General features: G+C 45.5%; 1 protein-coding gene across 1 annotated transcript; it reads right to left on the bottom strand.

Annotated features, from left to right (window-relative positions):
* Nucleotides 1–145: 145 nt before the first annotated feature.
* Nucleotides 146–1,255, bottom strand: LOC143600339 (replication protein A 70 kDa DNA-binding subunit B-like). Its single transcript, XM_077078061.1, has 5 exons — nucleotides 1,088–1,255; nucleotides 743–1,013; nucleotides 565–667; nucleotides 338–484; nucleotides 146–260 (listed from the first exon to the last, which is right to left on the bottom strand). The coding sequence occupies exons 1-5, from the start codon at nucleotides 1,253–1,255 to the stop codon at nucleotides 146–148; spliced, it is 804 nt and encodes a 267-aa protein (XP_076934176.1).
* Nucleotides 1,256–20,935: the final 19,680 nt, after the last annotated feature.

Here is a 20,935-nt window from a genome sequence, read left to right as displayed (position 1 = left end):
GGCATTTGTGGCATTAGAATATATCATCCTAATCACAAAACAAGTGTTATAGATATATATTTGCAGCTTAAAGACACTCTATTGATTCTCTAATCACCCGGTTAAGTTGCATTAAAACCATTCACCACAATTACACTGTTTCCCATTATAACCTAAATAAATAGGGGTGTAATGAGCCGTCTGAAAGTGGACCCCACAGATTCAAAGTTCGTGACGTCTCCTTCTCGATGATGGTTTTGGTGATTGTTGACAATGTTATACTTAAAGTAAATAATCAACAACAAATAAGCAAGACATAAGTAAACATGGTATGCAAGCATGTGCATTTAAGATATACAGAGGTTGTCTTAATAGATTAACTCCAAAATCAGATACTCTTAGCAATTTGATTGCAACAATTGGTGAGGCATCAAACATGTCCAGTAGTTTGTTACCAATACCGGTGGCAAGGGGGTCCCACAAAGATACAATTACTGACTTCATCCTGAAAGATCCACAAGCAAACCTCACGTACGTATAAAAGGGTATATAAATGTTAAAAGTGACTAAAAAAAGTGGTTTTGCGTGTCATCGGCTATAGTTATGTCACGTTTTGGAACCGTCTCATTATCAACCTTCCTCCGGATGCTCATTGTTGATGATACATGTTGTACGACACCAATAACATCTGCAGTTAATAAATTAAAGAGTTAAAATTTTAAGTCAAACAAACTACAAAGAGGAAAAACTAAAAGTTTGATACCAATTAATTCTTTTTGGTGTACATATGGGCCTAATTGATCAATTGGGACAAAGTTGAACTTCATTTCAGGGATAAAAACTGGCTCGTTAACTGCCTCCTCCACTTGAGAATTTTCATTCAAGGTCATTTCATAATCATTATCAACACGATTGTATGCTTTGTTAGCCCTTTTTAAGTATCCGTTCGATATGTAGTAAACTTTCCCCATGTCAAATACTTCAAAAAACTTCCTTGAAGCGGTGTTAAACATGGTTGCTTGAATTTGAGTACCCTAAAAATATATTTATTCTAATTTCCATTTGGTTGCAGTTATATTTAATGACTATCGAGATAACGGAAACTTACATCGTCGTCAGTTAGCTCGACACTAAAAACATAGCCTTCACCTCGTGTCTTGTTGTAGTGACGCATGGACCCTTTAGCCATGATAAGGACTTTAATGGTCCAGCTTCCTTGATACGGGTTCAAAGAAGCGAAGGGGTAAACCTGCCTTGGTATAGACGTACGTGACATGCTGTAATAAAAAGACCATGAATTACTATATATATAAAAGATTAACAAGTAACAACAGAAGTCATGATAACAAAAACATGGCATAACCAGAAGACATCACCAACATAGTATCATGTATCCAAAATAATATATCCAAATCACATAAAATTTTGTTACAAATCATCACAACTAAAATTTGTGTAAAACATATAAAGAGTTAAAATTTGTGTAAAACATATAAAGAGTTAAAGGACATTTACAACTATCATATATGTTACATTAGGCGACAATTACTTACTTTAGTTATCTCTATGACTTGTATCAAATTAGTTGAACTTACACATATGAATAAGATTTTGGAGAAAAAAAAACCCAAACCAGTATGGCTGGTTGATTCAGCTTGATGGGTTAAAATTTACAGGCGGGTCGACATTGTTCTTGCACCAGGTAAACTCATTGTTCATTTATTTTTTGGTGATTAAACTTAATCCTTTGGTGCAGAGTAATACATAATTTAAAAAGGGTGATCAAATCCTATTCGTGTTGGCTATTGTTACGAATGGATGCGATGCGAGGCCCCGGCATTTTATATGACAAATAAGATGTCACATACTAAATGATTAACAAGTCAGATGCTATAGGCACTAATAAAATGTGACTCGGTTGATATAATTAGTAATAGACTGTTTGCATCAATGTTATGGTAGCTGAGGTAGTCTGGTGTAATTTTAACATGTAAACATACCTAAATATGAGTAATCAAGAATCATGGGAATTGACAATGCATAATACAAAGGAAGAGTATAACATACCTAATTATCCACCAATAAACCCCAATTAAACCCTGGTGATGATGATGATGAAGAATTTCGAGATAGAAAGTAACAATTAGAATGATTATATTGCATAGAAACTGACATCAATTAAACGAAATTGATTGATTGTTGAAGAAGAAATTGATTGAGTAATTGATGATTGAGGCTGTAATTGATTATTTGTTATATAGTAATAACTTGGCGCGTTGTGCAACCGGTCGTTGGTATTACGACCGATGAGTCGACACGAATTCAGCCAATACCAACTTAAGGTATCAGAATTAAAATAAAAGGGTCGGTAAAACTCGGGTGTTACGGTGGTGAATCGGTAAAATTTGAGCGTTGTTGGTCTCGGGATTTGTGGTGGTAAATCGACACAAATTTAATTTGTTTCAATTATGCTCGTTACGATACTGGAACTACGAAACCAAAAAAGAAAAAAAACTTTGTCCAATATCGGACCGCCACTTGGACCAATAAGATGCTACCGTCGCCAAACTTTCAAATTGTATATATTAGATAATTGGGATTATATATTATATTCATAAGAAATTACACATGTACGCTTATTTATCATATAAGTTATTATTATTATTGTTTATAAAATAAGGTAAATTGGATTTTAATAATCCCAACTAATTGTTGTTGTCCGATAATAATCTCAACCTCATTTGTTGCCACTGGTTGTCCAAAATTTAAAAAAACTGGCTCTCAATGGTTTCCTGTTAAAAAAACTTATCGGTGTTAAGTTTTTCCCAAATTTCAAACTGATATTTTGGGCCTTTGATCGGAAGGAGTGTACAAGTCGATTGATATAAAATGTAGCTCGAAATGATTCTCCAAACAGCTTTATTTTTTTGTTAATTTGAAGTTCAAAAACCCGATTTGAAGCACTAATCAAGCCGTTTGGAGCATCGTTTCAAGCTACGTTTTACATCTATGTAATCGTATCATTTTTCCGTTCAAAAGCCCTAAAAAATTAGTTTGAAATTCGGAAAAAAATTAACGTCGTAAGTTTTTTTAACGTAGGACCATTGAGAGCAATTTTTTTTTTAAATTTAGGACCACCAGTGGCAATAAATGAGACTGAAATTATTATCGGCTAATAACATTTAGTTGGGATTATTAAAATCCAATTTGCCATAAAATAAAGGGGCATTTACATATTTCCCCTCTTTAAAGTTATTTATTACATATTTCCCCAATCATTAAAAATAAATTACATATTTCCTCTTCTTAAACTTTATATGTATCATATTTATCCTTTTCATTTAAAATGATGATTAAATAACTAAAATACCCTCATTGCAAATAAAGAATATAATTTTAATACCACTAACAATTTTAACATTTTTTGTTTTTATGTCTGGTTTAGTTTTCTAAATATTTTAATATTATTAATTATTAATTTATACAATAATAGAAACAAGTAGCATCATTTTTTTTAATAGCGTTTGGATCTCATTTTGACGTTTCAGGCCTGACTCACTCAAGAACACCATCAAGGAGGAAACTCACACCACTGTAAGAAAACCCCCTTGAGTCAGGTTTCGAACATAAGACCTCTAGGATCCCAAGCCTTAACCATCATCCCCATGCCATTGAACCAGAAGGTCAATGGCAAACAAGTAGCATCATCATCTTAATAACTGTGAAAAAAAATCACATTCAAAATGGTGCCCTCCAAGACTACTGTTACTTTTTGGAGTTCTTTGCCCAAAAACCACCGTAGTTGACTCACGTTGCCGGTGGTTGACTCACTTTCCCCTCTTCACCTTCCTCTCAAGGGCCGGCTCAACGTCCTCAGAGGCCTAAAACTAACTAAAATGTTGAGACCTTTTTCTTTTATTTTCTTTATGCGTATAGCGCTAGAGAGTATACAAGGTTTATATAATATGGATGATATACAGTGATAATGAATATGAAGCAATCCTTCTTGCTTGTGGTCCATCAATAAATTACTAATTCTAAAATAACTTTACTTTCAAAATCTCATAATGCATAGCTTCTATTTAAGATGAAGACCCTATAAAAGTGGAGGCCAAAAATTGTTGCCATATTTAGCTTACCCACTAGACGACCCTGTTTCCCCCGCCGGTGGTTGCAGGTGGTTCGACGATGGCCGGAGGTGGGAATTTCAGATCTGAAAATCGGCGATGGCGGACAAAGATGGTGGAGCGGCGATGGTTCCGGCCGGTCAGAAACAAACCTATCTACGAATTCGGGTTTGAAAATTAGAAGGTGTGGTTTCCGGTGGGTAAAGTCATTGTTTAGTTTTTACTTTTTATCTTCATTATGTTCAGACACCAAAGGTTATTATAAATTATAAAAGGGTAAATAGGTAATTTTATATGAAAATAGGATATATGTAAATTCACTTTTTAGGTTGAATAAATATGTAATTAATAGTCTTAGCAATAGAATATATGTAAAAATCCCAAAAATAAACATAAACAATAGTGTTAGTAAGCTCAAATTATTTGTTTGTATGGGGAGATTGGTAGACCCCCTTAATTGATGGATATTGAGATCTACACTTTGCTTCAATTATGCTACGATATAATCCCATGCCATGTGTATGACCCACAATCACCTTTATTTTCGTATGTCAATGGAAACACGGAACCTTATTGATTAAGAAATTATTATATAAAAATGTAATATAGACACCACAATGAGTATAACTTGTGTATTTTTATCACAACCGTCCCATATGTTCTAAATCGACTCAGACCGATGGTTTTGATTTTCAGTTTAGTGGGTTCTAACTTTCTACCATTGAACCTATTAAAACTAATCATACTTATTTTGTTGTAATTGCAATACTTTAATTGATGTAATGTTTAATCATACCTTTATCTACATATTTACTAAGTTGTATTCAGATTCAGTTTAATTTTTCAAATTGCAAATATTACTCTATTTTATACCAATAATTCTAAACTACTCATTTGCTCAATGTGTAAAGTCGGTCGGTTTGGTTATGGGGGCTTAACCATAATCATATCGGAATGGTTGGTTAACCGTAGTTCGGTCAACCGTCGGTTACGTGTAAGTTTTGATTAATTTTAGTTAATTGTTCAATGCATTTTTATGTTTTTCCCCTTTGTTCTAGTTAAAATTGGCCTTGTTATGACATTTTAAGCTCAATTATGAAGTTTCGAAACTGAAATATGTCGGTTCCAAGCTATCTTATATATATACACACTGTTGCAACATAATAAATGTTCGGAGTTGGATAAAGAGGTGTAATATTGAAATGGATATAAAAAATTTGGAAAAAAAACATAAACATACAAGGTTTTATCTGCTTCGGTTAAAGCTGGTTAACGTAGACACATTAACCGTAACCATAACCGAATGATCGGTTTTGCTCGCTTATAATTAATTTCGGTCAATTTTCCGGTTAAGTCTTCGATTTTTTGTTATGGTTCGGTTTTTGCTCGTCTCTGTCTAGGTGATTCTTTTTATGACTCTACCAAGTGTGTTAGCCCCAAATTGACTTATTTTACATATTCGAATTTAAAGTTCCAAATCCACTACTATAAGGGGGTGTTTGGCCTAGCTTTTATTTTTTGGCTTATGCTTATATTTTAAAGTAGCCTATAGCTTATTTTTCATTTATTTGATAAGCTCTTTTTAAGTGTTTGGATTAGCTTATATTCTACAAGTTGAATAAGTTGTTAAATCCATCATTCTTTAATTTGTTATATTAATAAGTTGTTTCAATAATTAAATCCACTATCATTTGAGAGCAAATGTGAAACTTACACCCTTTGAAGAGGTAGGTCCCAGCAGAGCCCAGTTGGACCCGCAAGACTCACCTTAAACAGGGACGTCTGCGCAGAGACCAACTGGATCCGCAGGACCAACCATGCTCAGAGACGTGACGTCCTTACACGCAGTACGCAAGCTGGTCCCGCAGGAAAAGCCTCCCAATGGTGAAGGACTCCGCCTGTCCCCGCAGCCTCGGATACAAGCCATTAGGGAAGGCCACCCGCGCAGCATGGCTACACGCACAAGGCACTTAGCTCTCGATCAGTGTCACCTGAAGGAATGAGCAAAGCCGGGAGCAATCCCGCACAGAGGCGGGAGGGGGAATACTCCCGCCCAAATAAGCCAGTCTGTATACTGAAGGATCTTTTACTGTACCTGACGAGGTATGGGCGAAAGATCTGATCAGAGATACGACAGCTCACTGATACAGTATGGCGAGCAGCATGCTCCTGTACTGTATCACTATTAGCCGCTGCCTACTCACCAACTACTGTCATACCACGTGCGTAGCCGGCAGTTGGTGGAAAGGGAATAGTATACAGCAGGCCTGGTCACTATCAGCCGCTGCCTACTCACCAACTACCAGCAAGGCACGTGCGTAGGCTACTGTTGATGAACAGGAACACTGTTGCAGCTGGCCATACCTCCTTGGAAACCTACCTTCGGCTATAAATACCCCAAATGGTATGATCATCTAAACACATTACATTATCTTATATCATCATAATATACCTGATATCTGCTCTAGCAATCTCTTAATATACTTTTATATTTAAAGAGCAATCTAGTCTGATTCTCACGCCGGAGGGTGGTCACAAGGAGGAACCCCCCCCCTTCTCAGTGACGAGCTCACGGTGTCTGTTTTGCAGGTTATCAGAAGAACCATCTTCCAAGGGTCTAACCCCTCGTGGGAAACAGCTATCCAACCCCCAGGTTACCAGTAATCTGTCCGGGGTCCGGTTAGTGTTTCTTCATTGGCGCCATCCGTGCATAAAGCTAGAACTTTATTTTTCTCCAGTTTTTTCAAACTTCTACAAAGATGGTTAGAGAAATTCCGGTAACCACAACCCCAGCTACTAGGGGGAATACCGGCAACACAGTTTTTACGAACACTACCCCGGCTACCGAAGCCGGGGCAAGTGAAGTAAATTTTACGAACACTACCCCACTTACCAAAGCTGGGGCAAGTGCAGTAAATGATCGCCTACTGGGATCCACCGATACCCAGTTTGAGAAACGAAGACTCCCCCGCCAGACTCTCGATGAAGTTAAGGCATGGGCGGAGGCACGACAAAAGGAATTCCAGGCTGAGTTGGACGAACGCTTGCGTTCCGTGCAACAGGCCGACGAATTCGAGTACTGGGAGGATGACTCGGAGGAATCCGACTCCGACGCGAACCCTCGCCATAGGGCAAAAGGGAAGCGTAAGGAAACGGAATCCCAACCGAAAAGGCATTTTGGACAAGCCTTCAAACCAAAAAGCACAGGTGGAAGTCCACGAGACTTCTCCAAAACGTTCAGACCAAACGTTGCAAATGCAGGAATGTCCAAGTTTGCAAGGGACATTGCGGAAGCAATCGCCTCAAAGAGTGCCAAACAAATGCCTAACATAGGCACATATGACGGTTTATCTGATCCAGACGATCATTTGAACAGGTTCATAGCGGGGGCAACCGTCAGCAATTGGACGGAACCCACGTGGTGCTACATGTTCCAAATGACGCTTGTTGGGGCTGCTAGAGCTTGGTTTGATCGTCTACCGGTCAACCACATCTACGACTGGGCAGACTTCCAACAGAAGTTTAGCCAACACTTCAGCCAGCAACGGAAGTATACCGAGGAGCAATGGACAATCCTCAAATGCATACGAGAGGAAGATGAATCTCTGCCAAACTTCATCACTCGCTTCAACTCAAAGAAGCTAAGTTTGGGCAATATCAGCGAAGATCTTGTTCGCGCTGCCTTCATCCAGGGCGCACATGACCCAGAGCTCATCCGCACCCTAACGGGTAAAGATGGCATGCCATCCACATGGGATGGCATCATGACAGCAGCAAAACGCTATGCGGAAACAGAGAAGCAACTGGGTAGTGATCTCCCACAGAGCACAAACCTCTACACTCAGAAGACGAGAGAAGACAACGTCCTCACCGCCAGACTAAATAAAAAACGGAAGCTAGGCATTTGGCAGTCAAGGGTAAACTTTGACACCTCATCCGGCTTGCAACATCGAGTGGGCGGAAGGGATAATGTACAGTCGCACCGGAACTCCAGATGGACGCCACTCACCAAAAGCGTCACTGAGATATTCGCCACTGAAGAGCTCCCATTGCCAAAGCCTCCAATAATCCGACATCGTCACGATGCTGATCGGAGCAAATACTGTGACTTCCACAAGACAAAAGGCCACAACACTGAAGAATGCATAGACGTAAAGGACATGGTCGAAGCATTTGTCAGAGATGGGACGCTCGCGCACCTCGTGGCACAATAAAGGCTGAGCAGGCGGGTGCGTATAGAACCTCAGCTGGGGAAAACACGAATCAATTCCAGCTTCAAAATCGAGACTACATGCTGCGTAAAGAACGAGATCCCGAACCAGGTGCGTATCGGCTCGATGGCACTCCCATCCCAACATGGAAGGGAGCTCATTTACACAGTCTGCATGTAAATCAATTCCAATTTGTAAAGAAAAGGCCAAGAGCCACTTCTAATGGAAATGATTCTCTTTAAGAACATCGAAGCTGATGATTTTACATTTATACTTTTCTGAACACTAATATGCCGGTTTTCACCGCATAATTACGTGAAGTCATTGCATGGGAAGGCGGTCCTACCCGCACGAACCCAATAACGTGACAAACCTTCACGCAGGTCAGTTTGGGAAAAAGTTCAGCACCCAAAAATGAAAATGCCGGTCTATCCGCATGAATCATTAAAGGAAACTGAATAATAACCTATCAACAACCGCGCGTCGAACGGTTAAACTATGCAACACTGGTGACGGCGTTCACATTACGTGAAGTCATTGCGTGGGAAGGCGGTCCTACCCGCACGAACCCAATAACTTGACAAACCTTCACGCAGGTCAATTGAAGGGGAAGAGTTCAATTATCCCATTAAATGAAAGTGCCGGTCTATCCGCATGAATCATGAAAGGAAACCGAACACTAACCTATCGACAACCGCGCGTCGAACGGTTCAAAACAAAATTCTTAAAAAGGATAAGGAAAACCTACACGCAGGTCAGATAAGGGTAAAGTTTTGCCATCCTACTAAGTGCAAGTGACGGTTCTACCCGCACAATCACGAAAGAGGAAGCAAGACTTCCTGTTATCAACCACGTTCAAAGGTTAACTTATCCTCAAAAGGTGAGGAAAACCTACACGCAGGTCAGATAAGGGTAAAATTTTGCAATCCTATTAAGTGCAAGTGACGGTTCTACCCGCACAATCACGAAAGAGGAAGCAAGACTTCCTGTTATCAACCACGTTCAAAGGTTAACTTATCCTCAAAAGGTGAAGAAAACCTACACGCAGGTCAGATAAGGGTAAAGTTTTGCCATCCTACTAAGTGCAAGTGACGGTTCTACCCGCACAATCACGAAAGAGGAAGCGAAAACTTTAATCCATTATCAACCACGTTCAAAGGTTAACTTATCTTAATGCCTTAGAAATTTCGAAAAGGAAAACCTACACGCAGGTCAGATGAAGGTTAAAGTTTAGCCATCCTACCAAGTGCAAGTGACGGTTCTACCCGCACAATCACGAAGGAGGGAGCGGAACTTTAACCCATTATCAACCACGTTCAAAGGTTCTTATTCTAAACACTTGGAAAATTGCTAATTTAAACTAAGTATGCAAGTCATAAGTTTATAAAGCAAGGAACCCAAAGAAGGAAATAACAATCTTATACGCAAAAAGATTAATATTTCAAGAATATATTACAAGAATGGCCGGGTAACTACCCGCCTAAAAGAATAAAACTATACAAGTCTATCTTAGCAGTGGGAAGGGATCTTCAGGATCAAGCTTCAGGGCCGCTTCCACTTGGACCCGCTCCGTCAGAAGAACGGGGTGGTTCGAGGAACGCTTTGAGGACAGCTAACCCATCATCAGCAGCAGCTACTTCGTCCACCTTTTCCACCACTGGATGCGGGAAGGCGGCGTATTGGTTCAATGCTTGGTCATAAATGGCTTCGGTATCCACATCGAACAAAGGGAAGTTGGAAGGCGGGACGCCTTTCTCAACAAACCCTAGACCAAGCAGGAAGCCGGCCTTTTCCCCATCCTCATGAGAAGCGTTGAGGGCTGCGGTCATAGCATCATCGTAAGAGGTCTCTGAAAAGACCCGACGCACAACCTACAAAGAAAACACAAGTATTAGAACCTTTTCTTACAAAAGAAAAGCGTGAAGATAAAACTAAACATACCTGAGGCAACGCTTCTCGAAGAAGCCATTGGAGGGCAGCTTGAGCTTCGTTATGGGCGCGTTCGGCTTCGCTCTTGTTAAGGTTGGCAAGTAAAACTTCCTTTGCGGCAGCCTCTTCGACGCCCTTAAGTTTCCGCTCGGTGTGGTCAAGCACCCCCCTCTGGTCCAGGATTTCCTGGAGTTTCTTGGCATCTTCCATTGCCAAGGCATCATGAGCGCGTTGGAGAGCCTCTAATTTGGCCTTGAGCTCCTCATTCTCCACACGCAAAGGCTCAGCAACGGCTTCAGCCTTGGCAGCCCTCTCAGTTGCGTTTCGCGCAGTCTCCCTGGCCAGCCGAAACTGTTCATTCACAGCTTGGGCAGCCTTGGAACGGGCCTCGAGTCGCGCCTGAACTTCAACCTCGAGGGCCTTGAAGGCCTTCTCCTTGTCGGCGGCAGCTGCCGCCAGCTGTTGGTTCTCCTCCCGAAGAGCACGCGCCTCAGATACGTCCTTGGCGCGAGCTGCTTTCAACTTGTCGTTTTCACGACAAAGCAGCTCGACGCGCGGCTGCATCCGGGCCTGGAGAACCCGAAGCTCATTGGTTAGCCTACCCTCCTGGTAGCTAACCATGGCTTCCCCCAACGCACCCGGGGGAGCAGCGTGGCGAGCCCAGTCCACGCACTCCACAGGTGTGCGAAGGGTTGTTCCTCGGCGGATGTTCCATCGTGGAACATACACTTCATTGGAATCCGACACTGCAAAAGAAACAAAAGCAGTAAGGAAAAGATAATAAAAAAACATAAGGGAAAAAGAAAGGAACCCCACGCACCTGTAGGGTCAATGACAGGCCGATAGCCGCCAAACCCATCACCTGAACCTAAAGGAAATCCATCCAACAGGTCAGGCAGACGGGAAGGTGGCAAAGATCGGCGGGAAGCCCTGCGCGTACCTGATGATCCGGCCATCGGTGCCGGTGGCGCGGGCATGGTGGCAGCCGCCGTGGTCGCCGTTGTGGTCGCCGCCGTGGTCGCCGCCTCGTAGTCAGCAGCAGCAGTAACCGCCGGCTCTGTGAAGGATGCTGTAAAAATCGCACTCACGGCCGGCGGGGACGTCATCTCAGCTGGAACAGTCTGCTCAGGAGCAACTGAACCAGCGGAAGCAGGCGCGGTCACCTGGGTCGACGCCTCAGGTAGGCTGACCAAGCCTACCGTCATTGGCGGAAGGGTACTCCTCTGCGCTTCACCCCGGAATGCGTCAACATCCACGCCTGCACAAAGAGGAGAGTGTTGGATAAATTTATGAAGTGATAAATCTACAGACATTATGATTGTACTTACGGGTTTTCTTGACCCTGAACGTACGGACGGGCGGGGAGGAACCCGATGGAGCCGGCCTCTTGGTACCGGTCACCGTCGTCTTCGTTGGTTCTCCGGAGGTAACGGTCGTAGCCTCCGGAACAGTGGTCTTCTCACCACCGGGCTTCCCCGCCACTTCTTCACTATCTGACTCCGATTCAGATAGAACCACTGGATCAGCTGTGGAGGCCTTCTCCTTCCCCTTCACGCCGGCAGCAGCCTTCTTCTTCCGCACCAACGGAGGAGCATCTGAGGATTCCTCAGAAGAAGACGGGTCAGGAATTCCAGCAGCGGGTACAGCATTGAGGGATTGAGGAAAGAATATCGCCTTACCTGGCCGCCGGTGGCTCAGGATCTCGTGGCCCAGCGGATAGACCTCCACAAACCGATCCGCCGTTTGCTCCAGGATGGGCAACTCGCCCTCGTCCAGAGCACGAGTACCCATCCGCGCAGGACCGTCGGTTTCCCGCGGGTACAGAAGCGACTCCAAATCATTTCCCTCTGAGAATAAACAGTTAGAAGACAAACGCGTATCAAAAAGAAAGACAAGACATACCATAGGGAATAGAGTTCAAACCGTATTAGAGAAGGATGGGAACCTGAGACGCATCCTTCCACACCCGGCTCATCCCTAACATGACCATCCCGGACTCCGCAAACCGGTAAACCGGAGATTGGATCCGGGATATCTTCGAAAACCATTCCGCCTCCTGGTAGTTGGGGGCGTGAAGGCTCGGTATCGCTTGGCCATTTTTAAACTTCATGGCAAGGGGGATGGCGCGGGCAGAAATGTAGAAGAATTCCTGCTTCCACGCGCGAAGACTGCGCTCGGTGTCGCAAATCTTCAGACCCTTAATACGGGTCGTCAAGGTGTACCACCCCTGGATGCACCTCCAGGTATAGAAGGTCATCAGGCGGTCCACATGGGGCTCGATGCCCAAAATCCGGCACACCCACTCAAAATGGCGAATCTTGGCGATCGCCATGGGGTGTAGCTCGGTCAAATGAACACCGTGCCTCTCAAGGACACGGTAAACAAATTTTGTCAATGGGAATCTAAGATTCCCATAGACAAAAAATGCAGCATAAACCCCGATCTTGCCTCTGGGGGCATCGTACACGGTCTGGTGGGATTCAGGAAACTCAGGCTCGAGATGATCGAGCATGAACTTCCTGACAACATACCGGTACTGATCGCCGGGCAGAGCACACTGGCACTCGCTAGCAGTACCCCTGTCGTCAGCTATAGCTTCAGCATCACGAGAAGACATCTTGCAGAGGAAGAAAAGAACGATTTCGAGAGAATGCTCGATTGAATAAAGGAGTATTCGCCGGAAATCGCCTTAAAGATGAAGAGAAGAGTGAAAAGTATTGATTACAAATAACCCTCTCCCCCTTTATATAGTAATCGCAATTAATGCGGTGAATTTAATGCGGAGGAGAGAGAAATCGAATGTGCAATGAAACTATGACACGTGGCAAAAAGCAAGCTGGCAACAGCTGTTGACAGGACGCGTGCCAGTAATTTCGCGGCCACGCGCCCGAAAAATCGTGCCCTCGCGCCAGAAAAAGCGACTGGAATGACCATGTTCTGTCACGTCACCATAACTTCCTGCACGTCCTGACAGTCAGAAGAAACCGTCGCACGACGTTTCAGAGGTTTGGACTGTTCTTATCTTTTCACCAACTCTTCGAATTTCAAAATTCAAAATTCGAAAATATTAAAAAGTAAGCGGGAAAATACCCCTTACCCCTTGGCAAACAAGTAACCGTAAGACGGATGCGGGTACAGTGTAAAGGCAAAACCTTTCACATACCTAGCACCCGCAGGGAATTGAAGTCAAGAACCTTGGCAAATAAGTAACCGTAAGACGGATGCGGGTACAGTGTAAAGGCAAAACCCTTCACATACCTAGCACCCGCAGGGAATTGACGCCAAGTAAACCTTGGTGAACAAGTAACCGAAAGACGGATGCGGGTACAGTGTTAAGGCAAAACCCTTCACATACCTAGCACCCGCAAGGAATTGAAGCCAAGTACCTCGGCAACCAAGTAACTATAAGACGGCTGCGGGTACGGTGTTAAGGCAAAACCCTTCACATACCTAGCACCCGCAGGGAATTGACGCCAGGAATACCTTGGAAGTAAAGTAACCGTAAGACGAGCGCTGGTACAGTGTTAAGGCAAAACCCTTCACATACCTAGCGCTCCGCTGGGAATTGAAACCAGGAAGGATCTTCTGGGCAATGCTTGCGGAAACGGAAATAACATCCCCGCATAGCAGGAAAGTCGAGAACTACGTTGTTTGAAGCTCCAGAATGGAATTGGTGGTTTTAACATAATTGATCACTATGTTCAAAACTACCAAAACCTCATGGAAAATACATACAACTGGGACTCAATGCTCCTGACTTGCGAGGAGGTTACAGACCTACCCGCATCATACCCAAAGACCAAGCAGGAAACTCGGGCATTTCTGCAAGTGACAAGGACTTCCGCGGAAAGAATCCCCATGGAAAACCTTACAAAACCCTTTTCAAAACCCTTTGCTTAAGTCCAAAAGTTCACCTCACTTTATTAAACACGCATGAGAAGAACATTGGACTGGGGGGACTTGAAGAGGTAGGTCCCAGCAGAGCCCAGTTGGACCCGCAAGACTCACCTTAAACAGGGACGTCTGCGCAGAGACCAACTGGATCCGCAGGACCAACCATGCTCAGAGACGTGACGTCCTTACGCGCAGTACGCAAGCTGGTCCCGCAGGAAAAGCCTCCCAATGGTGAAGGACTCCGCCTGTCCCCGCAGCCTCGGATACAAGCCATTAGGGAAGGCCACCCGCGCAGCATGGCTACACGCACAAGGCACTTAGCTCTCGATCAGTGTCACCTGAAGGAATGAGCAAAGCCGGGAGCAATCCCGCACAGAGGCGGGAGGGGGAATACTCCCGCCCAAATAAGCCAGTCTGTATACTGAAGGATCTTTTACTGTACCTGACGAGGTATGGGCGAAAGATCTGATCAGAGATACGACAGCTCACTGATACAGTATGGCGAGCAGCATGCTCCTGTACTGTATCACTATTAGCCGCTGCCTACTCACCAACTACTGTCATACCACGTGCGTAGCCGGCAGTTGGTGGAAAGGGAATAGTATACAGCAGGCCTGGTCACTATCAGCCGCTGCCTACTCACCAACTACCAGCAAGGCACGTGCGTAGGCTACTGTTGATGAACAGGAACACTGTTGCAGCTGGCCATACCTCCTTGGAAACCTACCTTCGGCTATAAATACCCCAAATGGTATGATCATCTAAACACATTACATTATCTTATATCATCATAATATACCTGATATCTGCTCTAGAAATCTCTTAATATACTTTTATATTTAAAGAGCAATCTAGTCTGATTCTCACGCCGGAGGGTGGTCACAAGGAGGAACCCCCCCCCTTCTCAGTGACGAGCTCACGGTGTCTGTTTTGCAGGTTATCAGAAGAACCATCTTCCAAGGGTCTAACCCCTCGTGGGAAACAGCTATCCAACCCCCAGGTTACCAGTAATCTGTCCGGGGTCCGGTTAGTGTTTCTTCATTGGCGCCATCCGTGCATAAAGCTAGAACTTTATTTTTCTCCAGTTTTTTCAAACTTCTACAAAGATGGTTAGAGAAATTCCGGTAACCACAACCCCAGCTACTAGGGGGAATACCGGCAACACAGTTTTTACGAACACTACCCCGGCTACCGAAGCCGGGGCAAGTGAAGTAAATTTTACGAACACTACCCCACTTACCAAAGCTGGGGCAAGTGCAGTAAATGATCGCCTACTGGGATCCACCGATACCCAGTTTGAGAAACGAAGACTCCCCCGCCAGACTCTCGATGAAGTTAAGGCATGGGCGGAGGCACGACAAAAGGAATTCCAGGCTGAGTTGGACGAACGCTTGCGTTCCGTGCAACAGGCCGACGAATTCGAGTACTGGGAGGATGACTCGGAGGAATCCGACTCCGACGCGAACCCTCGCCATAGGGCAAAAGGGAAGCGTAAGGAAACGGAATCCCAACCGAAAAGGCATTTTGGACAAGCCTTCAAACCAAAAAGCACAGGTGGAAGTCCACGAGACTTCTCCAAAACGTTCAGACCAAACGTTGCAAATGCAGGAATGTCCAAGTTTGCAAGGGACATTGCGGAAGCAATCGCCTCAAAGAGTGCCAAACAAATGCCTAACATAGGCACATATGACGGTTTATCTGATCCAGACGATCATTTGAACAGGTTCATAGCGGGGGCAACCGTCAGCAATTGGACGGAACCCACGTGGTGCTACATGTTCCAAATGACGCTTGTTGGGGCTGCTAGAGCTTGGTTTGATCGTCTACCGGTCAACCACATCTACGACTGGGCAGACTTCCAACAGAAGTTTAGCCAACACTTCAGCCAGCAACGGAAGTATACCGAGGAGCAATGGACAATCCTCAAATGCATACGAGAGGAAGATGAATCTCTGCCAAACTTCATCACTCGCTTCAACTCAAAGAAGCTAAGTTTGGGCAATATCAGCGAAGATCTTGTTCGCAGCTGCCTTCATCCAGGGCGCACATGACCCAGAGCTCATCCGCACCCTAACGGGTAAAGATGGCATGCCATCCACATGGGATGGCATCATGACAGCAGCAAAACGCTATGCGGAAACAGAGAAGCAACTGGGTAGTGATCTCCCACAGAGCACAAACCTCTACACTCAGAAGACGAGAGAAGACAACGTCCTCACCGCCAGACTAAATAAAAAACGGAAGCTAGGCATTTGGCAGTCAAGGGTAAACTTTGACACCTCATCCGGCTTGCAACATCGAGTGGGCGGAAGGGATAATGTACAGTCGCACCGGAACTCCAGATGGACGCCACTCACCAAAAGCGTCACTGAGATATTCGCCACTGAAGAGCTCCCATTGCCAAAGCCTCCAATAATCCGACATCGTCACGATGCTGATCGGAGCAAATACTGTGACTTCCACAAGACAAAAGGCCACAACACTGAAGAATGCATAGACGTAAAGGACATGGTCGAAGCATTTGTCAGAGATGGGACGCTCGCGCACCTCGTGGCACAATAAAGGCTGAGCAGGCGGGTGCGTATAGAACCTCAGCTGGGGAAAACACGAATCAATTCCAGCTTCAAAATCGAGACTACATGCTGCGTAAAGAACGAGATCCCGAACCAGGTGCGTATCGGCTCGATGGCACTCCCATCCCAACATGGAAGGGAGCTCATTTACACAGTCTGCATGTAAATCAATTCCAATTTGTAAAGAAAAGGCCAAGAGCCACTTCTAATGGAAATGATTCTCTTTAAGAACATCGAAGCTGATGATTTTACATTTATACTTTTCTGAACACTAATATGCCGGTTTTCACCGCATAATTACGTGAAGTCATTGCATGGGAAGGCGGTCCTACCCGCACGAACCCAATAACGTGACAAACCTTCACGCAGGTCAGTTTGGGAAAAAGTTCAGCACCCAAAAATGAAAATGCCGGTCTATCCGCATGAATCATTAAAGGAAACTGAATAATAACCTATCAACAACCGCGCGTCGAACGGTTAAACTATGCAACACTGGTGACGGCGTTCACATTACGTGAAGTCATTGCGTGGGAAGGCGGTCCTACCCGCACGAACCCAATAACTTGACAAACCTTCACGCAGGTCAATTGAAGGGGAAGAGTTCAATTATCCCATTAAATGAAAGTGCCGGTCTATCCGCATGAATCATGAAAGGAAACCGAACACTAACCTATCGACAACCGCGCGTCGAACGGTTCAAAACAAAATTCTTAAAAAGGATAAGGAAAACCTACACGCAGGTCAGATAAGGGTAAAGTTTTGCCATCCTACTAAGTGCAAGTGACGGTTCTACCCGCACAATCACGAAAGAGGAAGCAAGACTTCCTGTTATCAACCACGTTCAAAGGTTAACTTATCCTCAAAAGGTGAGGAAAACCTACACGCAGGTCAGATAAGGGTAAAATTTTGCAATCCTATTAAGTGCAAGTGACGGTTCTACCCGCACAATCACGAAAGAGGAAGCAAGACTTCCTGTTATCAACCACGTTCAAAGGTTAACTTATCCTCAAAAGGTGAAGAAAACCTACACGCAGGTCAGATAAGGGTAAAGTTTTGCCATCCTACTAAGTGCAAGTGACGGTTCTACCCGCACAATCACGAAAGAGGAAGCGAAAACTTTAATCCATTATCAACCACGTTCAAAGGTTAACTTATCTTAATGCCTTAGAAATTTCGAAAAGGAAAACCTACACGCAGGTCAGATGAAGGTTAAAGTTTAGCCATCCTACCAAGTGCAAGTGACGGTTCTACCCGCACAATCACGAAGGAGGGAGCGGAACTTTAACCCATTATCAACCACGTTCAAAGGTTCTTATTCTAAACACTTGGAAAATTGCTAATTTAAACTAAGTATGCAAGTCATAAGTTTATAAAGCAAGGAACCCAAAGAAGGAAATAACAATCTTATACGCAAAAAGATTAATATTTCAAGAATATATTACAAGAATGGCCGGGTAACTACCCGCCTAAAAGAATAAAACTATACAAGTCTATCTTAGCAGTGGGAAGGGATCTTCAGGATCAAGCTTCAGGGCCGCTTCCACTTGGACCCGCTCCGTCAGAAGAACGGGGTGGTTCGAGGAACGCTTTGAGGACAGCTAACCCATCATCAGCAGCAGCTACTTCGTCCACCTTTTCCACCACTGGATGCGGGAAGGCGGCGTATTGGTTCAATGCTTGGTCATAAATGGCTTCGGTATCCACATCGAACAAAGGGAAGTTGGAAGGCGGGACGCCTTTCTCAACAAACCCTAGACCAAGCAGGAAGCCGGCCTTTTCCCCATCCTCATGAGAAGCGTTGAGGGCTGCGGTCATAGCATCATCGTAAGAGGTCTCTGAAAAGACCCGACGCACAACCTACAAAGAAAACACAAGTATTAGAACCTTTTCTTACAAAAGAAAAGCGTGAAGATAAAACTAAACATACCTGAGGCAACGCTTCTCGAAGAAGCCATTGGAGGGCAGCTTGAGCTTCGTTATGGGCGCGTTCGGCTTCGCTCTTGTTAAGGTTGGCAAGTAAAACTTCCTTTGCGGCAGCCTCTTCGACGCCCTTAAGTTTCCGCTCGGTGTGGTCAAGCACCCCCCTCTGGTCCAGGATTTCCTGGAGTTTCTTGGCATCTTCCATTGCCAAGGCATCATGAGCGCGTTGGAGAGCCTCTAATTTGGCCTTGAGCTCCTCATTCTCCACACGCAAAGGCTCAGCAACGGCTTCAGCCTTGGCAGCCCTCTCAGTTGCGTTTCGCGCAGTCTCCCTGGCCAGCCGAAACTGTTCATTCACAGCTTGGGCAGCCTTGGAACGGGCCTCGAGTCGCGCCTGAACTTCAACCTCGAGGGCCTTGAAGGCCTTCTCCTTGTCGGCGGCAGCTGCCGCCAGCTGTTGGTTCTCCTCCCGAAGAGCACGCGCCTCAGATACGTCCTTGGCGCGAGCTGCTTTCAACTTGTCGTTTTCACGACAAAGCAGCTCGACGCGCGGCTGCATCCGGGCCTGGAGAACCCGAAGCTCATTGGTTAGCCTACCCTCCTGGTAGCTAACCATGGCTTCCCCCAACGCACCCGGGGGAGCAGCGTGGCGAGCCCAGTCCACGCACTCCACAGGTGTGCGAAGGGTTGTTCCTCGGCGGATGTTCCATCGTGGAACATACACTTCATTGGAATCCGACACTGCAAAAGAAACAAAAGCAGTAAGGAAAAGATAATAAAAAAACATAAGGGAAAAAGAAAGGAACCCCACGCACCTGTAGGGTCAATGACAGGCCGATAGCCGCCAAACCCATCACCTGAACCTAAAGGAAATCCATCCAACAGGTCAGGCAGACGGGAAGGTGGCAAAGATCGGCGGGAAGCCCTGCGCGTACCTGATGATCCGGCCATCGGTGCCGGTGGCGCGGGCATGGTGGCAGCCGCCGTGGTCGCCGTTGTGGTCGCCGCCGTGGTCGCCGCCTCGTAGTCAGCAGCAGCAGTAACCGCCGGCTCTGTGAAGGATGCTGTAAAAATCGCACTCACGGCCGGCGGGGACGTCATCTCAGCTGGAACAGTCTGCTCAGGAGCAACTGAACCAGCGGAAGCAGGCGCGGTCACCTGGGTCGACGCCTCAGGTAGGCTGACCAAGCCTACCGTCATTGGCGGAAGGGTACTCCTCTGCGCTTCACCCCGGAATGCGTCAACATCCACGCCTGCACAAAGAGGAGAGTGTTGGATAAATTTATGAAGTGATAAATCTACAGACATTATGATTGTACTTACGGGTTTTCTTGACCCTGAACGTACGGACGGGCGGGGAGGAACCCGATGGAGCCGGCCTCTTGGTACCGGTCACCGTCGTCTTCGTTGGTTCTCCGGAGGTAACGGTCGTAGCCTCCGGAACAGTGGTCTTCTCACCACCGGGCTTCCCCGCCACTTCTTCACTATCTGACTCCGATTCAGATAGAACCACTGGATCAGCTGTGGAGGCCTTCTCCTTCCCCTTCACGCCGGCAGCAGCCTTCTTCTTCCGCACCAACGGAGGAGCATCTGAGGATTCCTCAGAAGAAGACGGGTCAGGAATTCCAGCAGCGGGTACAGCATTGAGGGATTGAGGAAATAATATCGCCTTACCTGGCCGCCGGTGGCTCAGGATCTCGTGGCCCAGCGGATAGACCTCCACAAACCGATCCGCCGTTTGCTCCAGGATGGGCAACTCGCCCTCGTCCAGAGCACGAGTACCCATCCGCGCAGGACCGTCGGTTTCCCGCGGGTACAGAAGCGACTCCAAATCATTTCCCTCTGAGAATAAACAGTTAGAAGACAAACGCGTATCAAAAAGAAAGACAAGACATACCATAGGGAATAGAGTTCAAACCGTATTAGAGAAGGATGGGAACCTGAGACGCATCCTTCCACACCCGGCTCATCCCTAACATGACCATCCCGGACTCCGCAAACCGGTAAACCGGAGATTGGATCCGGGATATCTTCGAAAACCATTCCGCCTCCTGGTAGTTGGGGGCGTGAAGGCTCGGTATCGCTTGGCCATTTTTAAACTTCATGGCAAGGGGGATGGCGCGGGCAGAAATGTAGAAGAATTCCTGCTTCCACGCGCGAAGACTGCGCTCGGTGTCGCAAATCTTCAGACCCTTAATACGGGTCGTCAAGGTGTACCACCCCTGGATGCACCTCCAGGTATAGAAGGTCATCAGGCGGTCCACATGGGGCTCGATGCCCAAAATCCGGCACACCCACTCAA

Source organism: Bidens hawaiensis, unplaced genomic scaffold, assembly GCF_021521415.1.
Source record: "Bidens hawaiensis isolate Kalapana, Puna unplaced genomic scaffold, B.hawaiensis_p1.1 tig00053960_1, whole genome shotgun sequence".
Lineage (NCBI taxonomy): Eukaryota > Viridiplantae > Streptophyta > Magnoliopsida > Asterales > Asteraceae > Bidens > Bidens hawaiensis.
This window is presented reverse-complemented; position numbering and strand designations above follow the sequence as displayed.